The 26,111-nt window shown below is 50.9% G+C and overlaps 1 protein-coding gene across 3 annotated transcripts in view; it reads left to right on the forward strand.

Moving 5' to 3' along the window:
• Nucleotides 1-18,701, forward strand: part of ERGIC1 (endoplasmic reticulum-golgi intermediate compartment 1) — a 114,379-nt gene extending 95,678 nt beyond the window's left edge. For 2 of the 3 annotated variants that reach the window (XM_059878792.1, XM_005221420.2), the window contains exons 8-10: nt 3,027-3,127; nt 5,856-5,978; nt 16,822-18,701. In XM_059878792.1, coding sequence (XP_059734775.1) covers nt 3,027-3,127; nt 5,856-5,978; nt 16,822-16,929 — 332 coding nt within the window. In that variant the 3' untranslated portion in view covers nt 16,930-18,701. 3 annotated transcript variants of the gene reach the window in all.
• Nucleotides 18,702-26,111: the final 7,410 nt, after the last annotated feature.

Below are 26,111 nucleotides of genomic sequence, written 5' to 3' on the forward strand. Positions count from 1 at the left end.
GCTAGGAAGGGTATGTGAGCCGTGGAGGGTGTGGGCAGGAAGCCTTTCCTCCTCCTGGGCTGCTGATGAAAGCAGGGGAGGAACCGCTGGGGTCCGCCAGGCTCTCATTTCCTCATTTCCCAAGCCCGGTCCCCAGCCACCCACCACGTGTCACTCTGCTCCCACGTCCCCATGGGGGCTGCTTGTTATCGTTCGGGTCTCAGCTCGAATGCCACCGCCTCAGAGAGAGCCTCTCTGACCACCTGTGTACAGGAGCCACCACGCCTGGCAGCACACGGCTCTCTGTCCCGAGAACAGACCACTGTGTGGAAGATGCTGGAGAGGGACTCTGTTGATGATCTAGCAGTGATGATGATGGCATTGTGGTGGCTTTCTTTGAAAGTGTCTCTGTCTTTTAGAGTGGCTGATGTGAGTTTTAGTTTTAGAGGAACTGATGTGAGGTCTGGGATTTGCTTACAAATAAAATGGGGGAAGAGGATAGAGATGACGCAGAATTGGACATGTGCTGTTCATGGCTGAAGCTGGAAGACGGGCGGGTACCTGGAGGTTCCTCCTATGCTTCCTTGTGATTTATGGTTGGATTTTTACAAAGATGTTTAGGGGGAGGAGGGGGCCAACAGGGCACAGGGTGTGCCTGGATCAGGTTGGAGCTGGCAGTCCCGAGGAGGGTCCTCTGACCAGGAGCCCATGCGGGTGTGATCAGGTGCAGTGTCTCCAGTGGACATTTGGCAAATTATACCAAAGACATTAAAACTGGTCACTTCCATTGAGTCATCAGTTCTACTCAAAGGAGAGTAAGCTAAGGAAACGAGAGTATGCAAGAATTTAGGAAAATAATAGTCATTAGATCATTGTTTATAAGAGTGAAAATGAGCCACAACATTGGTGCCTGGCCCCAGGGGCCTGGTCGAGCACATCGTAGGTGGTCTTTCCTGGGAGATGCGTGCAGCCGTGACAGTGATGTGTCAGAACCTTATTGGTGTTCAGGCAGCATGAGGTCCTTGAGCTCCTTCTACGTGGCCGGTGCTGCTTGAGGGGATATGGCGATGGATAAAACCAAGGCGGTAGACCTTATGCTGTGTCCCAGACTTGTCACAATGTCAGTGGTGTTCAGTTCTCAGAAGAAGGTTCTGTATGATCTGATTTTATATTTACGTTTGCTGCTGCTGCTGCTGCTAAGTCACTTCAGTCGTGTCCGACTGTGCGACCCCATAGATGGCAGCCCACCAGGCTTCCCCGTCCCTGGGATTCTCCAGGCAAGAACACTGGAGTGGGTTGCCATTTCCTTCTCCAGTGCATGAAAGTGAAAAGTGAAAGTGAAGTCGCTCTGTCGTGTCCGACTCATATTTAAACATAAATATATGTATAAACAGAAGTCTGGCAGTTTGTACGTGAGAGTACGAATATGATTTTCTGGGCAGGCTGGCTTTGTGGGTGATATTTATTTTTTTTCTTTACGATCATCTGTGTTTTGTACAGACTGAACAGCTGTGATTTTCATGGGGCATTTTTACTCTCATCCCTTCAGATGCTTTTCAGGGGCGATGGGGATTTGGAGCACGGTGTTTCAGGTGTGGTGCTGGGGCTCCTGGTTTAAAGTGCAAAGCCTGTGCCCCACCCCAGCCTCAGTGCGCAGAACCTTCAGGGGTGAGGCCCAGGTGTCTTCCTTTTAAATTCCGGGCGGCTCTGGTGCTCCAGACAATCTCAGTGCCAGCAGGATTGAGCAGAGGGATGTTGGGGTCTTCCTGGGCTTAGCCTAAGACTACAGAGCTTTTCCCAGAGTTTTAGAGGAGTCAGGTATCAAGACAGTTCAAGAAGCACTGCCGTTTCCTTACTAAGATGTCATATTGGCAGGAAGAGGCTGTGAACACCATCCACATCCTCTACCCATTTACAGAAGATGAGCCCGAGGACTCTGGACTGACTTAGCCAGGAGACCAGGATCAGAACCCACAAACCTAAATCTCTGTATTTGTTTCAGCTGCATGGGCCCTGACCGGAGATTCTAGAAGGCAGCAGTAGAGGGATCTTTGAGCTTCTCCTCACATCCCAGAAGGCCCAAGGGAATGTCATTTTTCCCGGATGGTATTTAGCGGCTTTGGGCCAGCATTCTCTCAGCCTAGTGTTTGATTCCGGTTACATCATGCTTATCAGAAGCTGATTCATCTCTTCTCCCATTCATGGGTCTGACCAGTCAGCTTTCCATCATTCATTCATTCAGTAGGCATTTGCCAGTGTCCACTCCGTACCAGGCCCTGCGCAGGATTCTAGGGACACTGAGATGAGGAAGGCTCAGTCCCTGCCCTCCACGGCCTTGCTCAACCAGCAGGGATGGCGTAAGAGTCTCCGTGGAACAGGACACAGGGCCAGATGGAGGAAGAACTCATCTCTCATTAATTGAAAATGGGGAAAGAAATTAATCAGTAATCTATAAATGTGGTTCTTCTGGTTGGTGGCTTTTTCTTTTTTAAAATCTTGAACCCATTTCGTTTCAAAAGTAACAAGTATTCAAACCGGACAAGAACATGCACGGTGAAGTGTGATTTTTATCAAATCCTGCCTCCCCTGCCCCAAGGGTAAAACTGCTCGTAGTTTCTTAGGTATCTTCTCAGGAAATTCTTCTGTGTATTCATGCATGTAGAGGAGTGAGTCCTCCTGTTCTTTTTGCTTAGCCATCCTCCCTTGGAGTCTTTTCACTTAACGGTAACCCCCCGGAGAGTGGCCTTTCCCAGCACCCCCCTCCTCAGCAGATGCCCTTTGGGGGACATTTGGACTGTTCTAGAATCTAGTCTCTGTGTCCAGTGCAGGAGTGCAGATCCTGACAGATGGAGCCTTGCAATCCCTGGTGCCCAAAGGGAGAATGAACGGGGGTTGTTTGGTGAAATCCTGCAGTCCCCTCTGACCCCTTCTCCTGCCCCCACCCCATCTCAGTACAGTTCCAAGCAGGTTTAGGATTGAAATGATGTGAAAAGACCTGCTGGCCGGGCCTTGCCCTTCGCCCGGCCTCATGCTGCTCTTTCCCACAGCCCTCGCCTCCCACGACTACATCCTGAAGATCGTGCCCACGGTTTACGAAGACAAGAGCGGCAAGCAGCAGTTCTCCTACCAGTACACCGTGGCCAACAAGGTAGCGCGGCAGCTGCGTGCACTTGCGCCCTCTGCTGGCCGAAAGCAGCGGTCCGGCGTGATTCCCTCTGATTCCTTTCAAGGGGCCTTTCCTGAAGGGGTCATTTGCCCTGGGTAAAGAAGGGAGGCAAGTCTCAGAGTCAAGGGGAGGAAATCTAACTGGGAGATAGGGTGTGATCTGGTTGAGAAAGGGTAGGCAGGTAGCCTTTCCCAAAGATCTAGGGTTTGCAAACATCACAGCCATGTATCTGGCTCTGGTCCTTCAGACATGGGACCCTGATTGGTTAGCACACAACAGATACTCTGGCTTGTGGGGCACAAGCTCTTTATCCAAAATCGTGAGGCTCTTGAATTACACCAGATGGCTGTTGGTTAACTGGTATGTCCCAGGACCCCAACACTCAATGTCGTGGGGAAGTGGGCGGGCCTTGGTGAGAAGCAAAGATTAGTCAGAGCCCTCAGAACAGGGTGACTGACAGTGGTTTCAAGCCAAGACAGCCTCAGCTTCCCTGGAGGTGACCCTACCATGGGACATGCATGCTTGAAGCCCATTGGTTGAAGTATCCCCAAAAGACCCCTTTACACTAGGTCCCTCCCTCTTTTTTTTTTTTTTTTCCTGTTCAAGGACCACCCAAACCCCTTAAAGTGATATATTGTTTGGTGCTAATAATAGTAATAGTAAGAGTGAAAGTGAAAGTATTAGTCACTCAGTCCTGTCAGACTCTTTGCGACCCCATGGACTGTAACCCGCCAGGCTTCTCTGTCCATGGGATTCTCCAGGCAAGAATACTGGAGCGGGTAGCCATTCCCTTCTCCAGAGGATCTTCCTGACCCAGGGATTGAACCTGGATCTCCCACAGTGCACGTGGAGTTTTTGCTGTCTGAGCCACCAGGGAAGCCCCAGGAGTAAGAGTAGTAGCTGTCATTTATGGGGAATCACCGTGGGCTGGACATCATGCTCAGCTCTCTACTCCACCGTTTTTTTTCAGTCATCACAACAGGTCTGACGTTGGGCCTCTTATTGCCCCCATTTTGCAGATTTGGCCACTGAGGCACTGAGAGGTGGTCCTGGAGCTATAAAGTGGATGAATGGGGATTAGAACCAGCTTCTCCAGCTCCAGAACCTGGTCTCTCGACCACATCACCTACTCAGTCTGAACGGGGGGCCCTCTGAGACTGCCAGGCTGGGAGCCTCTCTTTCCCAGGGGGCTTGGGGTCCCTCTGCTTGGCTCCACCTGCACTGATGTGCTGGGGTAACTGTCTGGGGCGGAGGCATCCTGTTTCTTGGCAGGCATCTCACTGGAACCCTCAAGTGCTGACAGCATCTAACAGATGGGGAAGGCGGATGCAATCTGAGCAGAAAGCGTGTGGGCTATGGAGCAAACTTCCGGCTCAAACCCAGCTCAGCCGCTCACTCGGGCTGTGACCTGGGACAAATCACACAACTACCCCGTGCCTCAGTTTACTCATGTGTAAAATGGGGATGGTCCCCACCTCAAAAGATCACTGTCACATGAGGCAGTGCTTTTAAAACCACTGAGCCCACAAAAAAGGCTTTGGCAAGTGGTACCTACCGCTGCTCTGTTTTATTATTTTCCTCTGTCCCTCAGCTCTGGGCCATGACCCAGACAGTCACCCTGCCCCATCAGCTCTCCCAGGAGAAAGCTGATCTTGTTTTGCCCAAGGCTTCTTCCCCTGAGGCTTTGGCAAGGGCCCAGCGGCCAGGACTGTGTGTTCAGCTCTCTGCAACCTCAGCCCCATTCTGCCCTGTGAGCGAGAGGGGCTGCACCCACGGGGACTGGTGGCGGTCCAACAGAGAGGGCCGGTTTCAAGGTTGTCCCTGAGAAGCTTGGCCCTTAGCGTTTGGAGTTGAGGCTTTAGTTTGGTTTCCAGTTGCTGTGGATGAACAAGTCCCCCCGAGGTTTTCAGCATCCTGAAGTGGATGCACTGTTAATTCAGCCCCTTGGTATCCTTGCAGTCCCAGCCAGTGCCTTCTCCAGGAGTCTGGTGGTGGGGCTTTGCCCTTTGGCTTTCCAGTTCGTTGTGTTCCTTCTTTGAAGAAGCCCCTTCCCCACATCTCTCTCACACACACAGTGCTCAGGAGGCCATGTGTAGCTTAGCCTGTGCCCTCCTCGCCAGGCCTTCCCACATCCCTGAGACACGGCCATTCACTGACGGGCCGCTCAGCACGCCATGTTCCTCAGTCACGGCACTTGCAGCGCTGCAGTGTGGCAGGTGTTTGTACATCTGCCTCCTTCTCCAGACTGTGGGCGCCTCTGGGGAGGGGGCAAGGTGTTCTCACCTGAGGTCCCCAGCACCCAGCGCGGGGCCAGCACACAGGAGGGATGCTTGGTGAACAGCCACTGGATAAGCCAGTAGATTCTGCATGGCCCAGGAGCTGCAGGGGGAAATAGACCTTTACTCAGCCCACGTTGCAGTGGTCCTTCAACAGCTCTGCTCTCAGACGCCTCTATTTTGATTCTGGTGCTGCTTCCAAGGTCATGCCATCCATTTCTAAGCAGTCAAAGGGGTCCCAAATGCCCCCAGTGAGTGGTGGCCCTCCGGACGCTGATGGCAGAGCTTTGGAAGAAAGGGTGTGGGAGGAGGGGTCCACGAAGCCTGGCTTTGTGTGGAGGAGTAGGCTGCTGGGGACCCTGTGCAGTTACCGCCCTGAGACACGGTTGGAGTCTGAGTCTCGCACCCCACCCTTTTCTCTCCTTCCGCCACAGGAGTACGTCGCCTACAGCCACACGGGCCGCATCATCCCCGCCATCTGGTTCCGCTACGACCTGAGCCCCATCACGGTCAAGTACACGGAGAGACGGCAGCCTCTGTACCGGTTCATCACCACGGTGAGTGGGCAGGCGCCGCCTCCGAGAAGCAGGACGCAGTCCGCAGTCCGCAGGGCGGGGTGCTCAGCCTGTCCACACAAGAGTGTTTAGAAATGTCCTCAGAGGTGCATCAATATCAATGGCATTTCATCAAGAAAATCTTTTCCAGAGGGGAATGCCACTCATTCATTTCCATCCCTTAAGCAATTCCATCTTTAGCTGTTCCTGTTCCTGATTTTCTCCATTGTTTTTCACTGTGGTGGAAATTATTCCTTAGCAGAGCTTATCCTTTCTGTGTAAGTTTTACAGTGAGGATTTCACTCATTCTTTTCAATGCTAGCTGCTGATAATGTCAGATTTTTTTTTCTTTCTTTCCTTCCGCCTATTCTCTTTTTTCTTTTTTGTCATTGTCTCCACTAAGTCCAGTTTTCTGTGGGGCAGTTTCAAGCTGATGTCAGCTTTCCTTGGTACTGACTATTTCTGTCAACTGTTCTATCCTGACTTCGCATTCAAAGTGTCCTTGGGGTCAGAACAGCAGGGTCACAGTGCCCTGCCCCGGCCAGGAGGCCTTGAGAAGTTTAGTAAGCCAGAGGTGGTGGAGGTGGATGAGATGGTGTGGTGTTCCCTCCTTCTTAGATTGGAAACTGCCTTTCTGCCTCTTTGTACTTTTAATAATGAGAGAATTTTAAAAGAAGAGAGTTAGCTGTCCAGTCTTGGCTCTTTAATTTCCTGCTCTGACGTGGTCTGTGTTAGGACCCTGTTATTGATCCAGAAGAGACAGGACCCCACAATATGCTGGCTTGAAGGATACATGGGCTTCAGGTATGGTTAGATCCAGGTACAGATGTCTGGAAAAGCCCTCTCATCGTCCTGCTCTCCTCAGTACTGGTTTCATTTTCAAATAGAATTTACCGGTAGAAAGTGCCTCTTTCTCAGTAATTCTACCCCAAGTACTGGATGGAATAGCATTGTCATTGGCCTGGCTCAGGTCCCATGCCATCCTTGTGGCCTGGAAAATGAATGGTGTGCTCCAGTGGGCCAGCCCCACCCAGACTGCAAGGACAAAGGCTGCGATGGAGTGGGGCTCCCCAGAGAAAAGTCAGAGGCCAGTCACTAGAAGAAGGAGGATGGGATGCGCGGAGGCCAAAGGCCGGATGGCCGCTACAGGCGCTCCGTCTCATCCTCTATGAGATAGGAATAACAGTCCCCACTCTTCCTGCCTCCCATGGCCTTGTGGGACTCAGAGCAGATCAGGAAAGGGCTGCTCTGCAGTTACAGAAAACCATGTGGATACAAAGGATGTTAAAAGTTTGGTGCTCATATGAGCCTCAAAATAGCCTTTTGCTGTTCTCTGACTCCATAAAAATTTGAAACTTCTCATTAGCCAAGGGTACTTAACATAAAGCTAAAATACCAGACACAGATTGGAAGAAGATATTTGCCCCACATACAAGAAAGATGTGGGGCTTCCTGAGTAGCTCAGCTGGTAGAAAATCTGCCTGCGATCCAGGAGACCCCAGATCCATTCCTGGGTCAGGAAGTTCCCCTGGAGAAGGGATAGGCTATCCACTCCAGTATTCTTGGGCTTCTTTGGTGGCTCAGATGGTAAAAAATCTGCCTGCAATGGGGGAGACCTGGGTTCAGTCCTTGAGTTGGGAAGACCCCTGGAGGAGGGCATGGCAACCCACCCCAGTATTCTTGCCTGGAGAATTCCCATGGACAGAGGAGCCTGGTGGATTATAGTCCATGGGGTCACAAAGAGTTGGACACGACTGAGCAGCTAAGCACAGCCCAAGAAAGAGGTATGCTTCAGAATTTATATATCAAAAAGTTCCTAAAGGGAATTCCCTGGTGGTCCAATGGTTAGGACTCAGTACGCTCACAGCTGTGGGCCCAGGTTCAATCCCTGACTGGGGAACAAGGATCCTGCAAACCACATGGTGTGGCCAAAAGAGATAAAATTCCTACAAGTCAATAAGACAAAGTCAAGTGATCAAAAAGAAAATAGGTAAGGACTTGACTGCTGACAGAAGAGACCACACTGAAAATGGAAAGATGCCAAGGTTCACTAGAAACCAGAGGAATGAGATTCAAAACAGCAAGACCCAATCGTATGCTATCAAACTGGTAGAAGGATGGGCCTGCCCCATAAGGACTGGGAGGACACGAAGCAGGAGGACCCACATATGTTCTCTGATGTGAATGGGCTCAGCCACTTGGATGGAGATGCACTAACCCTTTGGCTCCAAATTAGGGAATTTGAGCAGGTGATTCTACCCAAGGCCCCACGGGGTAGCAGCCCAAGTAGGTCGTGGCGCTGAGTCTTAGCCAGTACTCCTACTGCAGGCCCAGAATAGGACAGAAGCGAAGACGCAAGTTGGCACCCCTGTGTGGACGTGGTGTGCATCTCAGAGGCCCTGGGGTCTGCAGCCTGGACACTGGTGGAGAGATGACCGTGCCCACACCTCGCCATGGGGTCAGGAGGCTCTCCTGGCCTGCTTTCTGTTTGCTCCTGCATTCCTGACAGCTGAGGCTCTGAGTGTTGAAATTTCTTGCCAAGTGGCTGAGAAGTGAAGTGACTTCATTTATTTGCTAAATAATATTTGCTAGACTTTACCCTGTGCTGGGCAGCAGGAACAGTGAACTAGACACAGTCTCTGACCTTAGCTTGCTTCCTGGCAGGCCAGGGAGATGGCTGAGCCCACAGAGCTGCAGTCCGGATCAGCCAGGACTCTGATGTGGACCAGGCACCCCAGTGACAAAGACTCTTCTCTGTTGGGAAAGTTCAGAGAAGGACACCTCAGGATGGGTCTTGCAGGGTGAGGAGGCGTTTTCTAGGCTGGTGAGCAAAGCTGAGAGAGTCTCAGCAAAGGGAGTAGTGTGTGCTGAGGCGTACAGCACAGCGTGTCTTGTGGAGGCCTTGTAGCTTCTTTTGATGGGGAAGGACTTCTGAGAGCTGGAGGTCCCCCAGACCCCCAAGGCACAGGCCTGACCTGCATCGCCTGGAGGCCTTCTTCTCTTCCCTTTGGCCACCAGTCGCTCATCCACCCCTGCCCTGCCCACCTCCACCTGAATGGGGACCATTCTGCAGGGTACCTCCTGACATCATTAGCCTGCTGGGTTTTCTGAGGGCCCCATGCTGCCATCTTGGTTGCCATGGCAACTGTGGGGCTCAGTCCAGTGCGAGCCCGCCGGCTGTCCCTGGCAGATGGCGTCATTGTGGAGCTTCAAAGGCCCCTGTCACTGGGCGGCAGATGTGGGATGACGCTCACACGCAGACACACATGTACAGAGACCTCCAGGAGCCCTCGCTGGGCAGGGTGGGGCCAAGAGGGAAGTGGAGGCACCTGCTGTGACTTTTCTTTCTCTCTTTATAAAATCAGACACTTGTGTGCAAAGCCCCCGAACCCCCAAAGGGGGCCTCTGCAAATAGCGCCTCAGAGGGGCTGTTGAAGAGGGCACTTAAGCCAGGATGTCGTCATGTGGCGGCTGTGTGGAGGCAGCTGTGGGTGGGCTGGAATGAGGGGTGGGTGCAGTCCAGGGCGGCAGAGTGGGTGTGGAGCGGAGAGGCAGGTGGGACCTCCCCGAAGCATTCTAAGTAACAAAGCCCTGGCTTATTCAGGGCTGCCCCTCCAGGCTCTTATGGTCTACAAGACCTGTTCATTCTCAGCCTGAGCAGAGGAGGCATCCTCCTTCCGGAATTCTCTACCAGGCTGCCCGAGGGTCCTCTCTCTGGATACCTGGAGAACCTTGTTCAGACCGCTACCTTGTGTTGTTCCAGAAAATTCCACCACTGAGGGAATAAACAGATGGTGTTTAACAACATGCAAGCGATCCCCTTTAGAGTGCCCCCTCCCACATGCACACATTTGTTCCCTACCTCGCCACTTGCCAAAGCCCCTTTTTGGAGATGGCCTTCAAGTGGGCAGTGGTGACAGATTAGATGGCTTTGGAGGTGTCACATTGCTTTCCTTGTGTGTTTTATGCTACTTGGGGGGAGCAACCAGAAGTCACCAAGTATATACCAAACTGGGTCAGTATGGTCATGAGTTTTTGTCCACCGGAAAGTAGCAGCTGTGATGACACGTCCCCGTTGGCCAGCAGGGATGGCTGAGTTAGGTAGCATCCTTGACCTCGCGATGCTCCTTGCCAGTGAAATAATCCCCCAGTCTTTTGATTGCACTTCATAGCTGCCAGGCCTGAGTGTGAGGAGTTCCAGGTCTAATTCACCTCTTTGTTACCCACATCTAGCACGGGACTTGGCCTGGATACAGGTGCTCAGAAATATACAAGGGACAGCTGCTTAAAGGAGTGATCATAGAGCTGCACTTATAGCAGCTACTGGGTACCAGGTAATTTTACAGTCATCTCCTTTAATCCTACTAGGAGCCCTCCAAGATAGATGGTATCATTCCTGTTTTATTTGGAAATTAGCTGAGGCCCTGAGAGGTAAAGAAACTCTTCTAAGATCACACAGCCAGGATATGGCAAGGCCAGGACTTTGCCCTCCAAACATGCCTCTGCCATACCCTTCCCCACCAGCTTGGGAGCCTGCAGTTTCCAAAACAAAGACTCTCAAGGATGTCCCAGCTACAGAACCCCCAGAAGCCACGGAGCCCTTAATAAGACACCAGGATCATCTGATATAGTGACTTCTATCTTGGGACTCAAGAAGAAATATTGTAGCAGGAAACAAGCCAATATCACGAGCACGTGTGGGAAAGTCACAATCACGCCTGTGTAGACGCAAGCAAGCAGGCAAGCTGTCCGTCTGAGGCTGGTCAGCTGCTGATGTGCAGGTCTTCCTGCCTTTATCCAATTACTTCTCACTCATCTGTTGGGCACCTGCAAGGATTTTTCCATTGACAAAAGGCAGCAGGTGCATGGGGTGGGGGGCACATGGGATGGTAAAAGAACAGAAGCTGAGAGGAGAGAAAACTGAGGAGGTTTTCCATCTGAGACTGTGTGCTGGGGAAGGCCAGCTTGGCAGCTGCACTGCTGCAGCAGCCGTCTCAGAGCCTCGCTTCTCTCCCGCTCGGGTGTTCCTTGGTGCGTCTCTCTCCCCCGGAGGGTGGGCTCCATCACCATTCCTCCAGAGCGGGGCTAGCACAGCGAGTTATGAGGCGGTGTGAAACAGCGAGCCAACACGGGGAGGGCACACGCCTTGGCCCACAAGAGAGTTTCCGTTACTTGAGGAGCAGAGCAGAACCCCAAATTAGCTAGGTTATTCAGGTCTGGAAATGGGTTAAAAAACAAAAACAAAACCTTCAGTTCGGGTCCTTCCGGGCATTTGAGCCAAGTTCGTTCTTCCAGAAGGTTGTGCACCAGGCCCTAATTGCTCCAGCTGGGTCTGGAACAGAAGCGCCTGGCACTTATTTTCTAGGGCAGGTTCTGACACAAGGAAGGAGTATTAGAATGGCATGGGCTACGTTGTATAAACCACACTTATTTTTACAGCCCCACAGCTTCTTCATGAACTTCCCTGACAGAGACTTCTTACCTCAGGATATCTGATATGTAAGACTTAACAGAGCTGAGAAAACAAAATAGAAAGAAACCATCTATTAAAAAAAAAAGAAAGCCATCTGTACGTACAGATGAGGACTGAGGGGAGCCTTCAGGTCAGGGAGAAGCAGGTGGGAGAACTGAAGAAAAGCAGACCCCCTGTAGCCTCCCAGACCTGGGTGTTCCTCCTGCTTGCCCACTGGGTATAGCTGTGTGACTGTGGGCAAGTCATTCCGTCTCGGAGCCTCTGTTTCCTCACTATGAAAAGGCACTCAGCCTGTTTGCCCCACCACTTGCCACGATGGGGTGGGAAAGCAGAGGAAAAGTGCAGTCTCGGCGCTGGCACATAGTAGGTGCTGAACAGAGGGGGCAGTGACGGGGAGGGTTTGGGGTTCTTGTGTTTTTGGCTTTAGCACATGACGTGTGGGATCTTAGTTCCCTGACCCGGGCTTGAATCCACACCCCCTGCTTTGGAAGTCCCGAGTCTTAACCACTGGACTGCCAGGGAAGTCTCCAGGGTGCTGGGTATTTTGCAGCTGCAGCCACTGTAAAAATGGCAAGGAAAGGGCTCCACTCTCTCCCCCCAGCCCCCTGGAATAAGGGGCGCAAGTGGGAGGTTCGGCAGGCATGACCCCATGGCTGGAGATCACCACACCCTCTCCTCCCCGCCTCTACTCCCACCTCTCCCAGCTCCAGTCATCAGCTTCCCTTCCGCGACAGCCCCCACCTCTCTCAGCCACAGCCTCGGTGTTCTCATCTGAGGCTCCAGCCTGACTGCCGCCGCCAGCATTTGATGGGACTCTGATTCATTATTTATTTCCTCAGACTGTGCCTTTTCCCCGAGCCCTGCAAGCTGGGCTGCCTGCAGGAGCAAAGTGAACGAATGGTTCCCAGGCACTTCCAGTGGTACATCAGGCAGCTGGACAGAGCCTCCTAGTGGACCCCGTTCACAGATGAGAGAAACTGAGGCTCTGGGAGGTCCACTGGCTTTCCCAGCCAGGGTTGCAGAGCTGGGAGCTGCCCCCAGGAATGCTGACTCCGGAGCCTGGTGGAACAACAGAGGGATTCAGGCCACCAGCCAGTGTGGTTGGAACGTGTCCTCTTCATATTATAAGGCATCAAGAGCCATGAATAAAATGTCAAGGGAACACACACGCTCCTTCTTCTTAAGGTAGACGAGCTGACTTCATTCTCCCCACAGTGGAAGGGCGGGCAGCTGGGGGAGCCACAGGGAGGAAGCGTCAGCCTGAGAACAGAGGGGCATTATGGATGGCTTCTGATGGAAGCAAAGGAGCGTGCATCTCCCAGACTCACTGGGGCCTCCGTACTGAACTGTCCTCGTCTCCATTTCTGGAGCGGGCCTGCTGACCGGAGCGGGCCTGCTGACCAGAGCGGGCTCGCGTGTGCCTGCTGGGGTGGCCACTCCCAGTTCAGCAGCCCCACTCTCCCCTTCCCTACCCCCACCCCCGAGGTTGTTCCCCTGCCTAAAGGTGGGAGATGCAGGAAGCCAAGGGAACAGGCAGTCAAGGGGGGGTGTGTGACACAGGCAAGCCCATAGCAGTCCTGACATGGGGAGGGATGGGGATCAGCCTTCCTGTTTGTAAAAATTAGGAAACTGAGGCTCAGGGAGCGATAGGAGCGGCCTCCAACATCCTGAGTCTGTTCCTCCACCCACCAGCCCCTGGCCCACACCTGGAAGAGCAAGTTTTCTTTGCCCCCTGCCTGGGCCGTGGAGTCCTCCTCCTCCTCTCCTTGGGACATTGATTTATTCATTCATTCTCTCACTCCTCCTCTGCTCTTTCTCTCTCACTCCCTCCTTTATTCAGTGAACATGTCCTGAGCCTATGTAGCTCCGGCTCTTCTGCTGACTTCTCTCCCTGGGGCGTTCAGGACAGCGAGCTTTAAGCCATAGAGTTGGGGTAGGGCATGGGGAGTTAAGGGGCGCTCCTTGCCTGGCCCAGGCCTGGAAACAACCTCTGTGGTCTGCGGTGCTTTGCCTCCAGGCGTGTTCTTTGTGACATATGCTTCTTGCAAACCTGTTTGCATCTGTAGAATGGACCTTCAGAGGGCTTGGGACCTGAGCAACTATAAAGAACCTGCCTGCAGTACCTGGGACATCCTCACTGCCCTGTCCTTCCATAAATTGCCTTGTCCTTTGCTTAAAGAGTCAGGTAGAGAATGGAAATTTAGCCCCAAAGACCTGCTCTGGGGAATAAGTGATATTTTATATGTTGTTCTTCTTAGACTGGGTCGCACAGTCGGACATGACTGACGTGACTTAGCAGCAGCAGCAGCAGGCTTAGAAAAATCTCAGATCTTAGCAACAAGGTCGGAGCCTTCCAGTCAATTGGAAGGTGAGATGAGGTCCCATTTACTGAGCACTTACTAAGTGCTAGGCATTCCAGAGGCATTGCCTACAATACAATCATTGGCAAAGTAGGAATGGTTTGCCCATTTTGCAGATCAAAAAACTGGGGCCCGGGAAGGCGCTCTCGTGCCGAGTTAAAAGGTGACAGCCATGAGACAACTCGGCTTCCAAAGGCCAAGCTCTTCCCGCTGCCATAGCCAGGAAGGCTGCTGCGGGCTCCTCAGTCCTTATCTCCCCACCTTGGCTGTGTACCGTGAGGAGGCTCACACCTCCCAGACTCTGCACTCAGAGGCCCGGCTCTCCCAGCTCTGCAGAGCAGCAGGCAGGGGAATGAGTGTCGTGGACATGATTCGCTTCGTTTTCCTTCGTGTTCATCTTGGGCCCTGTCCCCGCTCCTTGGTTAGGGAGATGCCAAGTCACCATGCTCCCTTCCGTGAGGCCTTTATCTCAAGAGCTGGATCCGCCTGCTAACACGTGTGGTTGGTCATTCCCCCCAACCATCAGCCAGATCTGGTGAAGCCGTCATCTTACCACCAGCAAGGGAGGGCCCAAGTTTGAAGGCAGACAAACCATCTGGTACAGCCTCATGGCCGCATTTGCATTTCAGACATAGAGACCTCCTGGGGATGAGGGTCACGGCCACGCCTGACCACCCTCTAGGACGAGTGCAGACGTGGCAGGCTCCTGGTGCTGGGGCTTTCTGTGGCCACCATCTGTTGAAGTCCAGGGAGCCCTTCAGCCTGGGAGCACCCCAAGACCCTCTCCTCATGACCCCTGCCTCATCTCACCCCCTGTGGATGTGCAGAGGTGGGGCGCTCCAGCAGACCAGAGGCAGAATGAGGAAAGCGGGGGGCGGTGGCCACGTCAGGCGGCAGCTAGATCCTCTCAGCCCCTGAGGACCTTCCCCCTGAAGACGCCAGAGCTCCCCCTCAGTTGACTGGTGGCCAGCGCCTGAGTGCACGCAGGGTAATGGGGCACAGGGCTGCAGCAGCAGTGGATGCCCACAGAGCCTGCCGCGCTCCCAGGCCTCAGTTTCCCCCAGCTCTGCGTTTGCTCCCGTGCCTCGGTGCATGTGTTGTCTCTGCTCTGGGCCAGCCCCGTGAAAGCAGCTCAGTCTGGGTGCCAGGTGTGTGTGAATCATCACACACACAGGCTCCAGAGTGTGCAGATGAATATAGATATGTGTGTGTGGTTATTTTTTATTTTTTTATTATTTGCTCCATTGCACTTAAGTCACATTTTCCTATCCTCTGATCCAAGCTCTAAAAGCTTTTTGTGGTATAAAATTGCCCATCATCTGATCCACTCTACCGAAATAACCCAGCTTCCCTGCCGTCATCTTCCTTGAAAAGGGGCCCTGCGTCATGCTCTGAGGCGGGCGGGGAGAGGCCTTGCCCGCTGAAAACACTTCATAATAATCCCCCCAGCACCCCCATCCTCCTCTCTCCCTGGGGGGCTGCTCCGGTTTCTGGGGCTGTTATTACTGGAATGCCAGCTGCTTGCTTACAGCTCATCCATACAGACCCGCTCTGTCTGTCTGGGCCTCACAGGCCTCCGCTTAGCTCATCTGGTGGAAATATAATTTCAAAAATAAATGCTGGTGCGATGCACACTTCCCTCTTGCCTCCACTGTGTCTCCTGGCCTCGTCCACGTGGCACCGAGGACCCAGGAAGGCGCTGCTGTCTCCCAGAATCCTCCAGTGCTCAGCGCCAGGGGCCTGCGGGGCGGCCCAGCGTGGCTTCTCCTGAGCCCCGTGGTCATTTCCCTGCTTAAATGTGGCATGGGGGGAGAAGTGAGAGCTCGGGAGGCAGAGACTCGGCTCTGGCATACCGTTGCTATGTGACCTTGGACAAACTCTTTCCCTCTCTGGACCCCATGTGTACATGAGAGAAGAGGTGCCTCCCTCCAGGGCATACGGCGTGGTGGGTAACACTGGTTTTTATGAATGGTTTAAGTATGTCTTTAGGGAAAAAGTACATTTAAAGTTTCCTTACAAATCTTTTAGGCACTTTGGTTTCTTTGATAGCCCCAGAAAGCACTCATAGGTAAGCCAGAACATTTTGAGGAGAATGTAGCATTATGTTGATGCGTCACAAGTAGGAGTCCTGTCAAATTCAAAGCAAAGTTGAGTAATTCTGTGAGGTGGGCTGTTCATACCTGGGAAGCAGCCAAGGGCCATGTTTTGAACTCCAGTTTGATTCAGATGGTAAAGAATCTGCCTGCCATGCAGGAGACCGGGGTTCAAGCCCTAGGTCGGGGAGATCCCCTGGAGGAGGGCATGGCAACCCACTCCAGTATTCTTGCCGGGAGAATCCCACGGACAGAGGAGCCTGGAGGACTACAGTCCGTGGGGTCACAAAAGGAGTTGTACACAACCGAGCGACTAATACTTGTGACTTTCACTTTTCAGCCACTAAATGCTGTGTCATTGGGCGAGTGACTGAGTGGCCCTGTGCCTCAGTCTCCGCGGCTGCACTATGGTTGTAAGAGTAGTCCTTCCCTCTAGAGCTGGCTGGGGGTTCAGCGAGGTGGGCACATCAGCATTCCAGGCCTGGCACAGAAGGGTGTGTGAGTGCTGTCTGCTTTGCTGTAGTTCTTACCTTACTATGTGAATTGAGGAAGTACAGACATACAGGTGACATTCATAACCAGCCCCTTATGACAGCAGTTGTTTTTTTTTTTAATTATTTATTTGGCTGTTCTGGGTTTTAGTTGCTGCGTGTGGCATCTAGTTCCCTGACCAGGGATTGAACCCCCACATTGCAAGGAAGGCAGATTCTTAACCACTGGGCCACCAGGGAAGTCCAATAATTATTTTTATTATTGTTTTTACTTGAGCCCTGGATGTGTTCCACATCCCACTGGTTACCACGGGGTGGACATAACGGGTCAGAGCGTCAGTACTTGCTGAGCTCTTCATCTTGTGATTTAGGGAGGTCTGGCCATTGCTCCCTTCCCCACTGACCTCTGACCATTCCCCCCACTTTCAGATCTGTGCCATCATTGGTGGGACCTTCACTGTGGCCGGCATTCTGGACTCGTGTATCTTTACAGCCTCGGAGGCCTGGAAGAAGATCCAGCTGGGCAAGATGCATTGATGACCTGCCCGGCCCCACGGCCAAGGACCCGGGAGACCACCAGCCCTGCCCTGCACCCCATCTCCTCCTGCCCTCTGTCTGGCCCAAAACCTGGCTGTGTCCCAAAGTGGGGGTGAGGGGAGGGAGGGGGTGGCTCCTGGGTTCGACGCTACCTCTTTTCCCCAAGTTTAATTTTAGATAAATTACACTGCCTGAAGTTGGGGCACCCCTTTCTTTCCCTGAGGAGCCCCAAGACCAGAGACAAGGCCAGGACAGCTTGGGGACACACTCCTGGGAGAGGTGCAGTCCCTTCCCTGTTGGGGGGAAGCCCAGACCCATGCCGATCAGCTCGCAGCCAGGCTTTGACAATCTCGCAGCCCTCACGATTTGGTCCCACTGGCCACTTGGGTTCTCTCCTGGGCAGGCAGCCTGCAGACCTGGGCTCCAGGTTCTGGACAAGGCTGCCCAAGGGCACCTCCCACCTGGCTCCTTCAACAAAGTACGGTACTTCCCAGGCAGGGCCCTGAAATGTGGCGCTGTAGATGGAGCCCTTGCCTCTGCTCCATCCCTTCCTGCCTGACCTAGAGCCCAGGCCTCAAGGCCCTCTCTCCCACGCCTTTCCTTTCCTACCCAGAAGTAGAAGCCCAGTGGCAGGGCAGCAGCCTGCATAGACTCAAGTCTGCCCACTGGTCACTGGGCGCTTGGCGACTTCCCCTTCCTCTCTTCATCTCATTCCTCTGCACCCCCTGCCAACGTGCCTCAGCCCCCATGCTGTGTGGCCCCAGCATGGCTTGGTGGAGGGGCAGGCTGTGACTGGGAAGTCATCCTTTGAGAACTAGACATGGTTTGTACATCGATGTCCAGATGGGAAGCATCATTTTCTGCGACCCTAAAGTAATCATGTCTTGGCCTTTCCCAGATGGCTGCCAGCCATCTCAAAGCCTTAGGTGGGAGAAGCCAAGTGGACCAGCCCGTCTCCCATCTTAGCACGTCCACCTTGGGCTCCCAAGGGTGCACAGTGCTTGGACCTCTCTGAACCCAGCTGTGGCCCGCCTGCCCCACCAAGCTCCCCATTAGCTGGCCACACAGCAACTCAGTCCTGGTTCCTGGGGTGGCTCCACTGTTTCCTCATTGGCTCCTGGGTGGGCCCCCACCCCACTGCTCCCCCTTCTGCTTCCCCTTTAGTCCTGGAAGGGAGGGGCCGTGGTCCAGGCACGAATCCCACCCAGGGAATTTTAGGTATGCCCCTCTGTCCCAGTGAGAGAGCTGCCCACTGTTTTCCATTTATATCAAGATTGTTTGCATACTTTTGTAATTAAGGGGAGTGTCCAGTAGAAGGCATTTTTAAATTATCTCTATGGATGGTTCAAGTCTCTGCCTTTTGTGATTTTTGGCTCTAGATTCCAATTAGAGAAGCTTCCCTTTGCATTTGAGTTGATGGAAGTAAATGTAAACTGTATTTGGTTATTTCTGGTATCTGTGGCCACTCAGATGGATTTTTTTTTTTTTTTTGCATTCACTTCCCCCATTACAAAAGGAGTCCCTTGGGTGTGTGAATATGTGTGCCTGTGCAGAGTGGGCAGGGCAGGGTGGGGAAGTGTGTGGCATGCACGTGAATTGAAATCCCACGTTGATGCATTAAAAAAAAAAATCCTTGAGGACATAGGGGATGTCAGTTTCCTATGGAAGAGACACCTCTGACTCATAAGGAAAATCTCAAGGGAAAAAAAATGTTTTAGTTCTTTCCCCACTCATTGGGTTCAAATAGATTAAAAGGCTGATTTTCAGAAACATTGCTGTGTGTTACTTTTGACTTGCTTATGGCTGGGTAGCCTGGAGCCTGGGATCGTAGTCAGAATGGAATTTCATTCTAGAGGAGAGAAGCTGGGAAATATGGGGAATATCTGTGAGCATGATCAGAAAGTCAGGAACCCTTGGATTCAATCTTCCTTTATTGAATCCCTACAGAATGTTCCGCAATCGGCTACTTTCTTTCCTCTTCTTTTTTTGAAAAATTTATTTTATTGAGGTATTTGAGCTTGATTTACTACGCTGTGTTAACCTGATCTACTTACTTTCCAGTTGCATAGCCTCAGTTCAGGTCCTTAACCTCAAGGCACTGTTGCAGAAATTAAATCTATAGTTTGTGCAAATAAATTATACTGGATCAGAACGAGCTCATGTATGCAGGGAGTGGTACATGGTAAATTTTCAAAAACAGTACTTGTTCCACGTAGGTATTCCCAGATCAAGTAAGGGAGACCCCTCACCAGCTGTAAAAAAGGGACTTGCATGGACATTTGCCCTTCTGCTGCCCAGTGCTTCAAAGCCTTCTCTGCACAGACATGGATGAACATATCAGAGATGAGTGTGAGAGCACACCAGTCTGCAAGAGACTCTTCACTGACCCTCTCTATTCTCTCTTTAACACTCTGTGTGACATTTGAGTTATTGTGACACTCAAAGCTAGTGACCAGGAGTATATGCCCACCGGTAGTCAGAGGTATGGGCTTCCCAGATGGCACTAGTGGTAAAGAATCGGCCGCCAGTGCAGGGGTCTCAAGAGACGCAGGTTCGATCCCTGGTTCAAGAAGATGCCCTGGAGTAGGAAATGGCAACTCACTGTAGTATTCTTGCCTGAAAAATTCCACAGACAGAGGAGCCTGGCGGGCTATAGTCCATGGCTGCAAAGAGTCAGACACGACCAAGTGTACACACAGACAGAGATGTGTTCCCAAACCTGTTTGTGCCAGTTGGGCTTTGTGCTGTAGTGATGTGACTTAGTTAACCAGTGAAATACGATCAAAAAATGAAAGGATCGAGGAAAACTAAGTTGAATACTTTGGAGAGATCTGGCAAAGGTGAGTTGCCACCCCCTCCTCAAAATGCCTCTGAACTCAGGGAATACCCTGGCAGTCAAGTGGTTAGGACTCCATGCTCCTACTTCAGGGGTCGTGCAACTACCCTCTCCCCCCCAAAAAAGACCCCACCAAATTCAATGTGAAGAAGATGACTGAAAAGGGTTGGGGGAGGACAGTCCTTGAGGATTCTGCATCCACATTGAAAATCTGTAAATTCGTATTCCATGGTAAAGAAAATGAAACCTGGAACCCTGGGATTGGTTTTTGTAAGGACGTAGTTTACAAAAGGAGGATAAAGGAGAACTCCAACAGAGGAAATGCAAAGCTCAGTGAAAAGCTTTGCTTAGAGTCAAAAGATGGGCCCAATGTTTTGTGTTATTTTTAGCTTTTTATTTTATATTGGGGCTTTCCTGGTGGCTCAGATGGTAAAGAATCTGCCTGCAATGCAGGAGACCTGGGTTCGATCCCTGGGTTGGGAAGATCCCCTGGAGAAGGGAATGGCAACCCACTCCAGTATTCTTGCCTGGGAAGTCCCAAGGACAAAGGAGCCTCTTGGGCTACAGTCCATGGGGTTGTGAAGAGTCGGACACGACTGAGCAACTAACACACGGCCAGTTAACAATCTTGTGACAGTTTTAGCACAGCAGAGCGACTCTGCCATATGTATACATGTATCCATTATCCCCCAAACTTCCCTCCTGTCCAGGCCTCAATGTTGAGCAGGGTTCCCTGTGCTACACAGTAATTCCTTGTTGGTTGTCCATTTTAAATATAGCAGTGTGTACATGTCATCCCAAACACCCTAACTATCCCCTGCTGCTGCCAAGTTGCTTCAGTCGTGTCCAACTCTGTGCGACCGCATAGACGGCAGCCCACCAGGCTCCCCTGTCCCTGGGATTCTCCAGGCAAGAACACTGGAGTGGGTTGCCATTTCCTTCTCCGATGCACGGAAGTGAAAAGTGAAAGGAAGTCGCTCAGTCGTGTCCGACCCTTAGTGACCCCATGGACTGCAGCCCACCAGGCTCCTCCGCCATGGGATTTTCCAGGCAAGAGGACTGGAGTGGGTCACCAGGGCCTTCTCCGAACTATCCCCTAGTAACCATAAATTCATTCTCTAAATCTGTGAGTCTGTTTCTGTTTTGTAAATAAGTTCATTTGTATCATTTCTTTTTAGATTCTGCATATAAGGGATATCATATGATATTTCTTGTTCTCTGACTTCACTCAGCATGACAGTCTGTGGTCCATCCATGGACATGTTGCTGCAAATGTCATTATTGCATTTGAGTAATATTCCATTGTATATATGTACCGCATCTTTTCCCACTCCTCTGTCAATGGACACTTAGGTTGCTACTGTGTCTTGGCTGCCGATGTGTTTTACATTGATGTAAAAAAACCTTTAAGGTAATGTGTGTGTGTGTGTGTGTGTGTGTGTTTAAGCTGCTTGGCATGCTGGATCTTAGTTCCACAACCAGGGATCAAACCCATTGCCCTCTGCAGTGGAAGCATGGAGTCTTCACCACTGGACTGCCAGGGAAGTGCCTGGTGTCGTTTTTATGATTTCTGAACCAGTTCTTTCTGTTACCTAACCAAGTGCAGACTATAGTGTATTCATGGGAGAGGATTTCTCAATCAGGGCTTATGATACAAACCCAGAGTGGGCTAGGTGATGGGTTGGGGGCTGTGCTGGTTCCGGCAGAAATGGATTCTCCTGGGGAGGTGTTGCAGCTGCAGCAGAGGCGAAGTCGCAGAGGTGCTTCAGTGAGGAGCTCAGGAGAGCTCTCGTGCTGAGTTCATGCTGCTTGCGGGCGGGGTGGTGCTGGGAAGCTTGGGGAGAAGTAGGCTGAAGCCGTGGGGCTTAGAAGTGGCAGCTGTGTAGTTAGGTTCTATAGCTAAACGTCACAAGCTTGTTTTTGGTTCTTGCCCAAAACAAATGGCAGGCCACTGGCAAGCCTGATCCCTTCTTAGGAAGCTGGTCCCTTAGCCGCTCCAGCAGACAGAAGCCAATGTGAGGGGCCTGTGTGGAGATCTTTCACCCAAGATGCTCCCCTGCCCTGCCCCTCCCAGCAGTTGTCCTCCATCAGTTTTGTGTGATGAGGTCATGCACTGTATTCCGACCAAAATGAGTAATTTTTATCTCAACTCTTATAGTAATAGCTACCAATGGTTCAGGCCTTGTCTTTCTTAATCCTCACAGCAGTCCTACAAGGTGGCAGCTGCCTCCTTTTTAAAGGAGGACACTGAACTTAGTAACTCATCTGGGGCACACAGCTAGCACGTGGTGAAGCTGGCATTCAGACCCAGGCTCGCACGCCACCAGGGTTATGGAGGATTGTGCGGGTCTGCCTTTCTACCCATAATCCCTGTCGAAAGAGTAAACTGACTCCTCCCCCTAAAGAGGGGCTGGGAATTGAAAGTGGGAGGGTACTTTTGCTTTTCTATTTTCTCCCTTTTAAACAGCCTGCAAAGGAAAGCTCAATTGAACACTGGGGGACTTGATTTTTTTTTTTTTTTAATAGTTTGTATTAGAGCTGAGGTTTTTTGTTTATTTGGCAGCGGTGGATCTCAGCTGTAGCACACTAAATCTTCGATCCTTTAGGTGCATCATGCGGGATCTAGTTCTCTGATCAAAGGTGGAACCCAGGCCTCCTGCATTGGGAGCATGGAGTCTTAGCTACTGGATCACCAGGGAAATCCCGTAGGTGGATCTTCTTCAGCAAAAATTTTAAACCCTTACAACATGATTTTAATTACACAGATAATACATGCTCATAGCCCCACTAGAGGGAAAGCAGAGAAGAGCAAAAAGGGAAAAAAGTAAAATTAAAGTCACCCATTATACCTGAAACTAACACAACATTGTAAATAAACTATAACCCAATACATTTTTTAAAGATCAAGAGTGAATGAAAGTAGGATTAAAAATAAAGTCACCCATAATCCCACTCACTAATCAGGGATCATCATTTTTAATACTTTTGTGATATTCTTCCATAAACAAAATGGAATCATGCTGTTAACATTATTTTGTAGTTTGCGTTTTTCCTCATGTAATAGATACCTTCCTGTGTTAGTAACAGTAGATATTCTCATTATCTTATTGGCTGCAAGATAGCAATAATGATTAGGTATCTGATAGTGAATCATGCTCCCATCTCATTCAGAACCTGTTTTCTCACCTGTAAAAGGGACACTTTAAAGGATTGTTTACTAAATTAAATAAGGTAATGTTTATAAAGCACAATGTCTGACAGTAAATGCTCAACCTAATACAAGCTGTAATAATTCACTCATTTAAGAAATAATAGTTTCTTGGAATTTCCTGGCAGACCAGTGGTTAAGACTCCACACTTTAACTGCTGAAGGCTTGGGTTTGATCCCTTGTCAGGGAACTACAATCCCATGAGCCACATAAAGTGGCAAAAAAAAAAAAAAGCAAATTATTTCTACCATGTGTTAAGTGGTTACTTTGTGCCAGACATTGTGCTAAAGATTCACGGAATCCTGACACCAGACTCAGGAGGTGGGGACTGTTGTTATTCCCATTTGACAGATGAGGAAAGTGAGTGACCAAGAGGCTAAATATGTCACCCAAAGCTCCCAGGCCAGTAAGTGGTGGAGATCCAAACCCAGGCAGTCAGAATCCAGGGCTCTCACACGTCCCCACCACATTACTCTCTGCCTCGGAGGCATAAAAATGTTCCCCTGGCATTCCTTCTGAGCCAGGCACTATGCTAGATCCTAGGGCTTTATGCCAGTCTCTGTGCGCGTTTCCAAGGTAGGCATGTGGCAGGGTAGTAACCTTCTATCTATTAAATCTATTAAATCCTGTTAGAACGGCAGAACCTCTGTCTTCTGTCATTTTATCTAGTGATGTCCCTTAATTCTTTTGAGCCATAGGAGGCAGAGGCTTCCCAGATGGCGCTACTGGCCAATGCAAGAGACATAAATGAGATGCCAGTTCAATCCCTGGGTGGGGAAGATCCCCTGGAGGAGGAAATGGCAACCCACTTCAGTATTCTTGCCTGGGAAATCCCTTGGACGGGGAAGCCTGGTGGGCTACAGTCCATGGGGTTGAAAAGGATCAGACATGACTAAAGCAGAGGGCAGAGGGTGGGGATGAAGAAATGGCTGTCCTCTCCAGTTGATGGTGACTATATCTTGATAATCTTGGGTTGTAAGGATCTACCCTCACATGGTTGCCCCTTACCAGTGAGGCCCTGCTCTCCTTGGGAGCAGGGACCAGATTTCACTCCTTCCCATATCTCTTTGCTCTAGCCCTAAACTTGTGCCACCACGTAGGTACCACATACATGGCAAATAAATTAATGAGCAAATGGATGCATGTGTGGGTAAATGAATGAATGTGATAGGGAAACAATGAATGAGCCAAGAAGGGGCCACTGAGCAAGTGAATGAATGAATGTATGAATGAACAACTTATTGGGTGCTTGGGTCTGATGAACGCTGTAAGGGCTGCTCTGAAAACTCTATGACCATCTATGTGCACTCAGTCATAATGGCATTTGCTCCCACCTTGCCCATTGGAAGTGACTTCCTTTTTACCCCCAGCTTTATTGAGATATAATTGAACTATAACATTCTGAATTTAAGACGTACTGTGTGTTAACTTGATATACCTACATATTGCATCATGATTACCACAGCATCAGTTAACACCTCCAACACCACACATAATGGTGTGTGTGTGTGTTTGTGTGTGTGTGTGTGTGTGTGTGTGTGTGTGTGTCTGTCTGTCTGTCTACCTGGAGTGGAAGGAGGAGCTCTGGCACGACCAGGCAGGGTGAGGTGGGGACAAGGTGGGCAAGGGTGGGCGGGCCCAGGGTGAGTCGGGCAGGGCAATGCCTCCAAACCCGCAGGGTCGCTAGTCGGAAGAATCCCAGCTGTGCTACCAAGTTTTTAAAGACTCACAGAATTTAAAAAGGGAGAGTGAGCACAGCTTCAGTTGGCACGAGCACACTGCACGTGTTAGATCAAACACAGAAAGCTTACAGTTTGCGTCTTTGGGAGTTAATGGCCAAAGTGTGATTCTGGTGTGGCCTGCCCTTAGGGCCATTGTGGAGCAAGGCCCACAAAGAGGCCTCTGCTCTCTACGACTAATCTCTCTGCCTGCATGCTCAGTCATATCTGACTCTTCGCGACCCCATGGACTGTAGTCCACCAGGCTCCTCTGTCCACTGGATTCTCCAGGCAAAATACTGGAATGGGTTGCCATTTCCTCCTCCAGGGGAATCTTCCTGACCCAGGGATCAAACCACATTGGCAGGCAGATTATTTTACCACTGAGCTACCTGAGAAGCCCTTAGGAATAATGAAGTGAAGTGAAGTCGCTCAGTCGTGTCTGACTCTTTGCGACCCCATGGACTGTAGCCTACCAGGCTCCCCCGTCCATGGAATTTTCCAGGCAAGAGTACTGGAGTGGGCTGCCATTAATAGCTGGTTATAATTGAGTGCTATGTGCCAGATACTGTTCTAAACACACAAAACCAGATTAAGACACTTAGTCTTCATTAACAATTCAACGAGTCATCTACTTTAGATCACCCATTTCACAGATAAGTAAACAGGCTCAGAAACATGGAGGCATCTCCCCAAGGCTCAGCAACTTGAAGAGCCACTTGAGTTCATGTGTCATTCTACAACCCCAGCTTTTCTAAAAGACTGGGGGAAAGTTTTGCAAAAGACAAATGGTTGGTTTGTAATGTCCCTCAAACATTGGTGCACCTCAAAGTCTTTGGTGTGCTTGCTCTAAATTCAGAGCCCCTGACCCCAACCTAATACTGTCTGATTTTGTAGGGCTGTAGTGGAACATGAAAATTTGCATTTGAACAGATTTCTCAGTGATTGTGAAGAAGCAAGTCAGCCAATTGCATTTAAAGCACCACGATGTATAATCACCCCGATCATTTGCCTAAACAACCTCTGAGGAGGGTAACAGGGGCAAAGAGTTTTGAGTAGGAAAGAGACTATTAATAATGTACCTTTAAAAAGAACAGGTGGCTTCCATGGTTGCTAAGACTATACAAAATCTGCCCGCAATGCGGAAGACCCAGGTTCAGTCCCTGGGTCGGGAAGATCCCCTGGAGAAAGGCGTGGCAACTTATTCCTGTATTCTTGCCTAGAGAATCCCCACGGACAGAGGAGCCTGGTGAGCTACAGTCCATGGGGTCACAAAGATTAAGACACGACTGAGCGACCAACACACACATAAAGAGAACATCAACAAGGCTTTATTGCAAGCCCTACAAATCTGCCCTTTCTCCCGGGCGGCACCAAGTCACTGGGTTCCGGGCGTGATCCCCGGAGCCGCCTAAGCCA

The sequence above is a fragment of the Bos taurus genome, chromosome 20 (genome assembly GCF_002263795.3).
Source record: "Bos taurus isolate L1 Dominette 01449 registration number 42190680 breed Hereford chromosome 20, ARS-UCD2.0, whole genome shotgun sequence".
NCBI classification, from domain to species: domain Eukaryota; kingdom Metazoa; phylum Chordata; class Mammalia; order Artiodactyla; family Bovidae; genus Bos; species Bos taurus.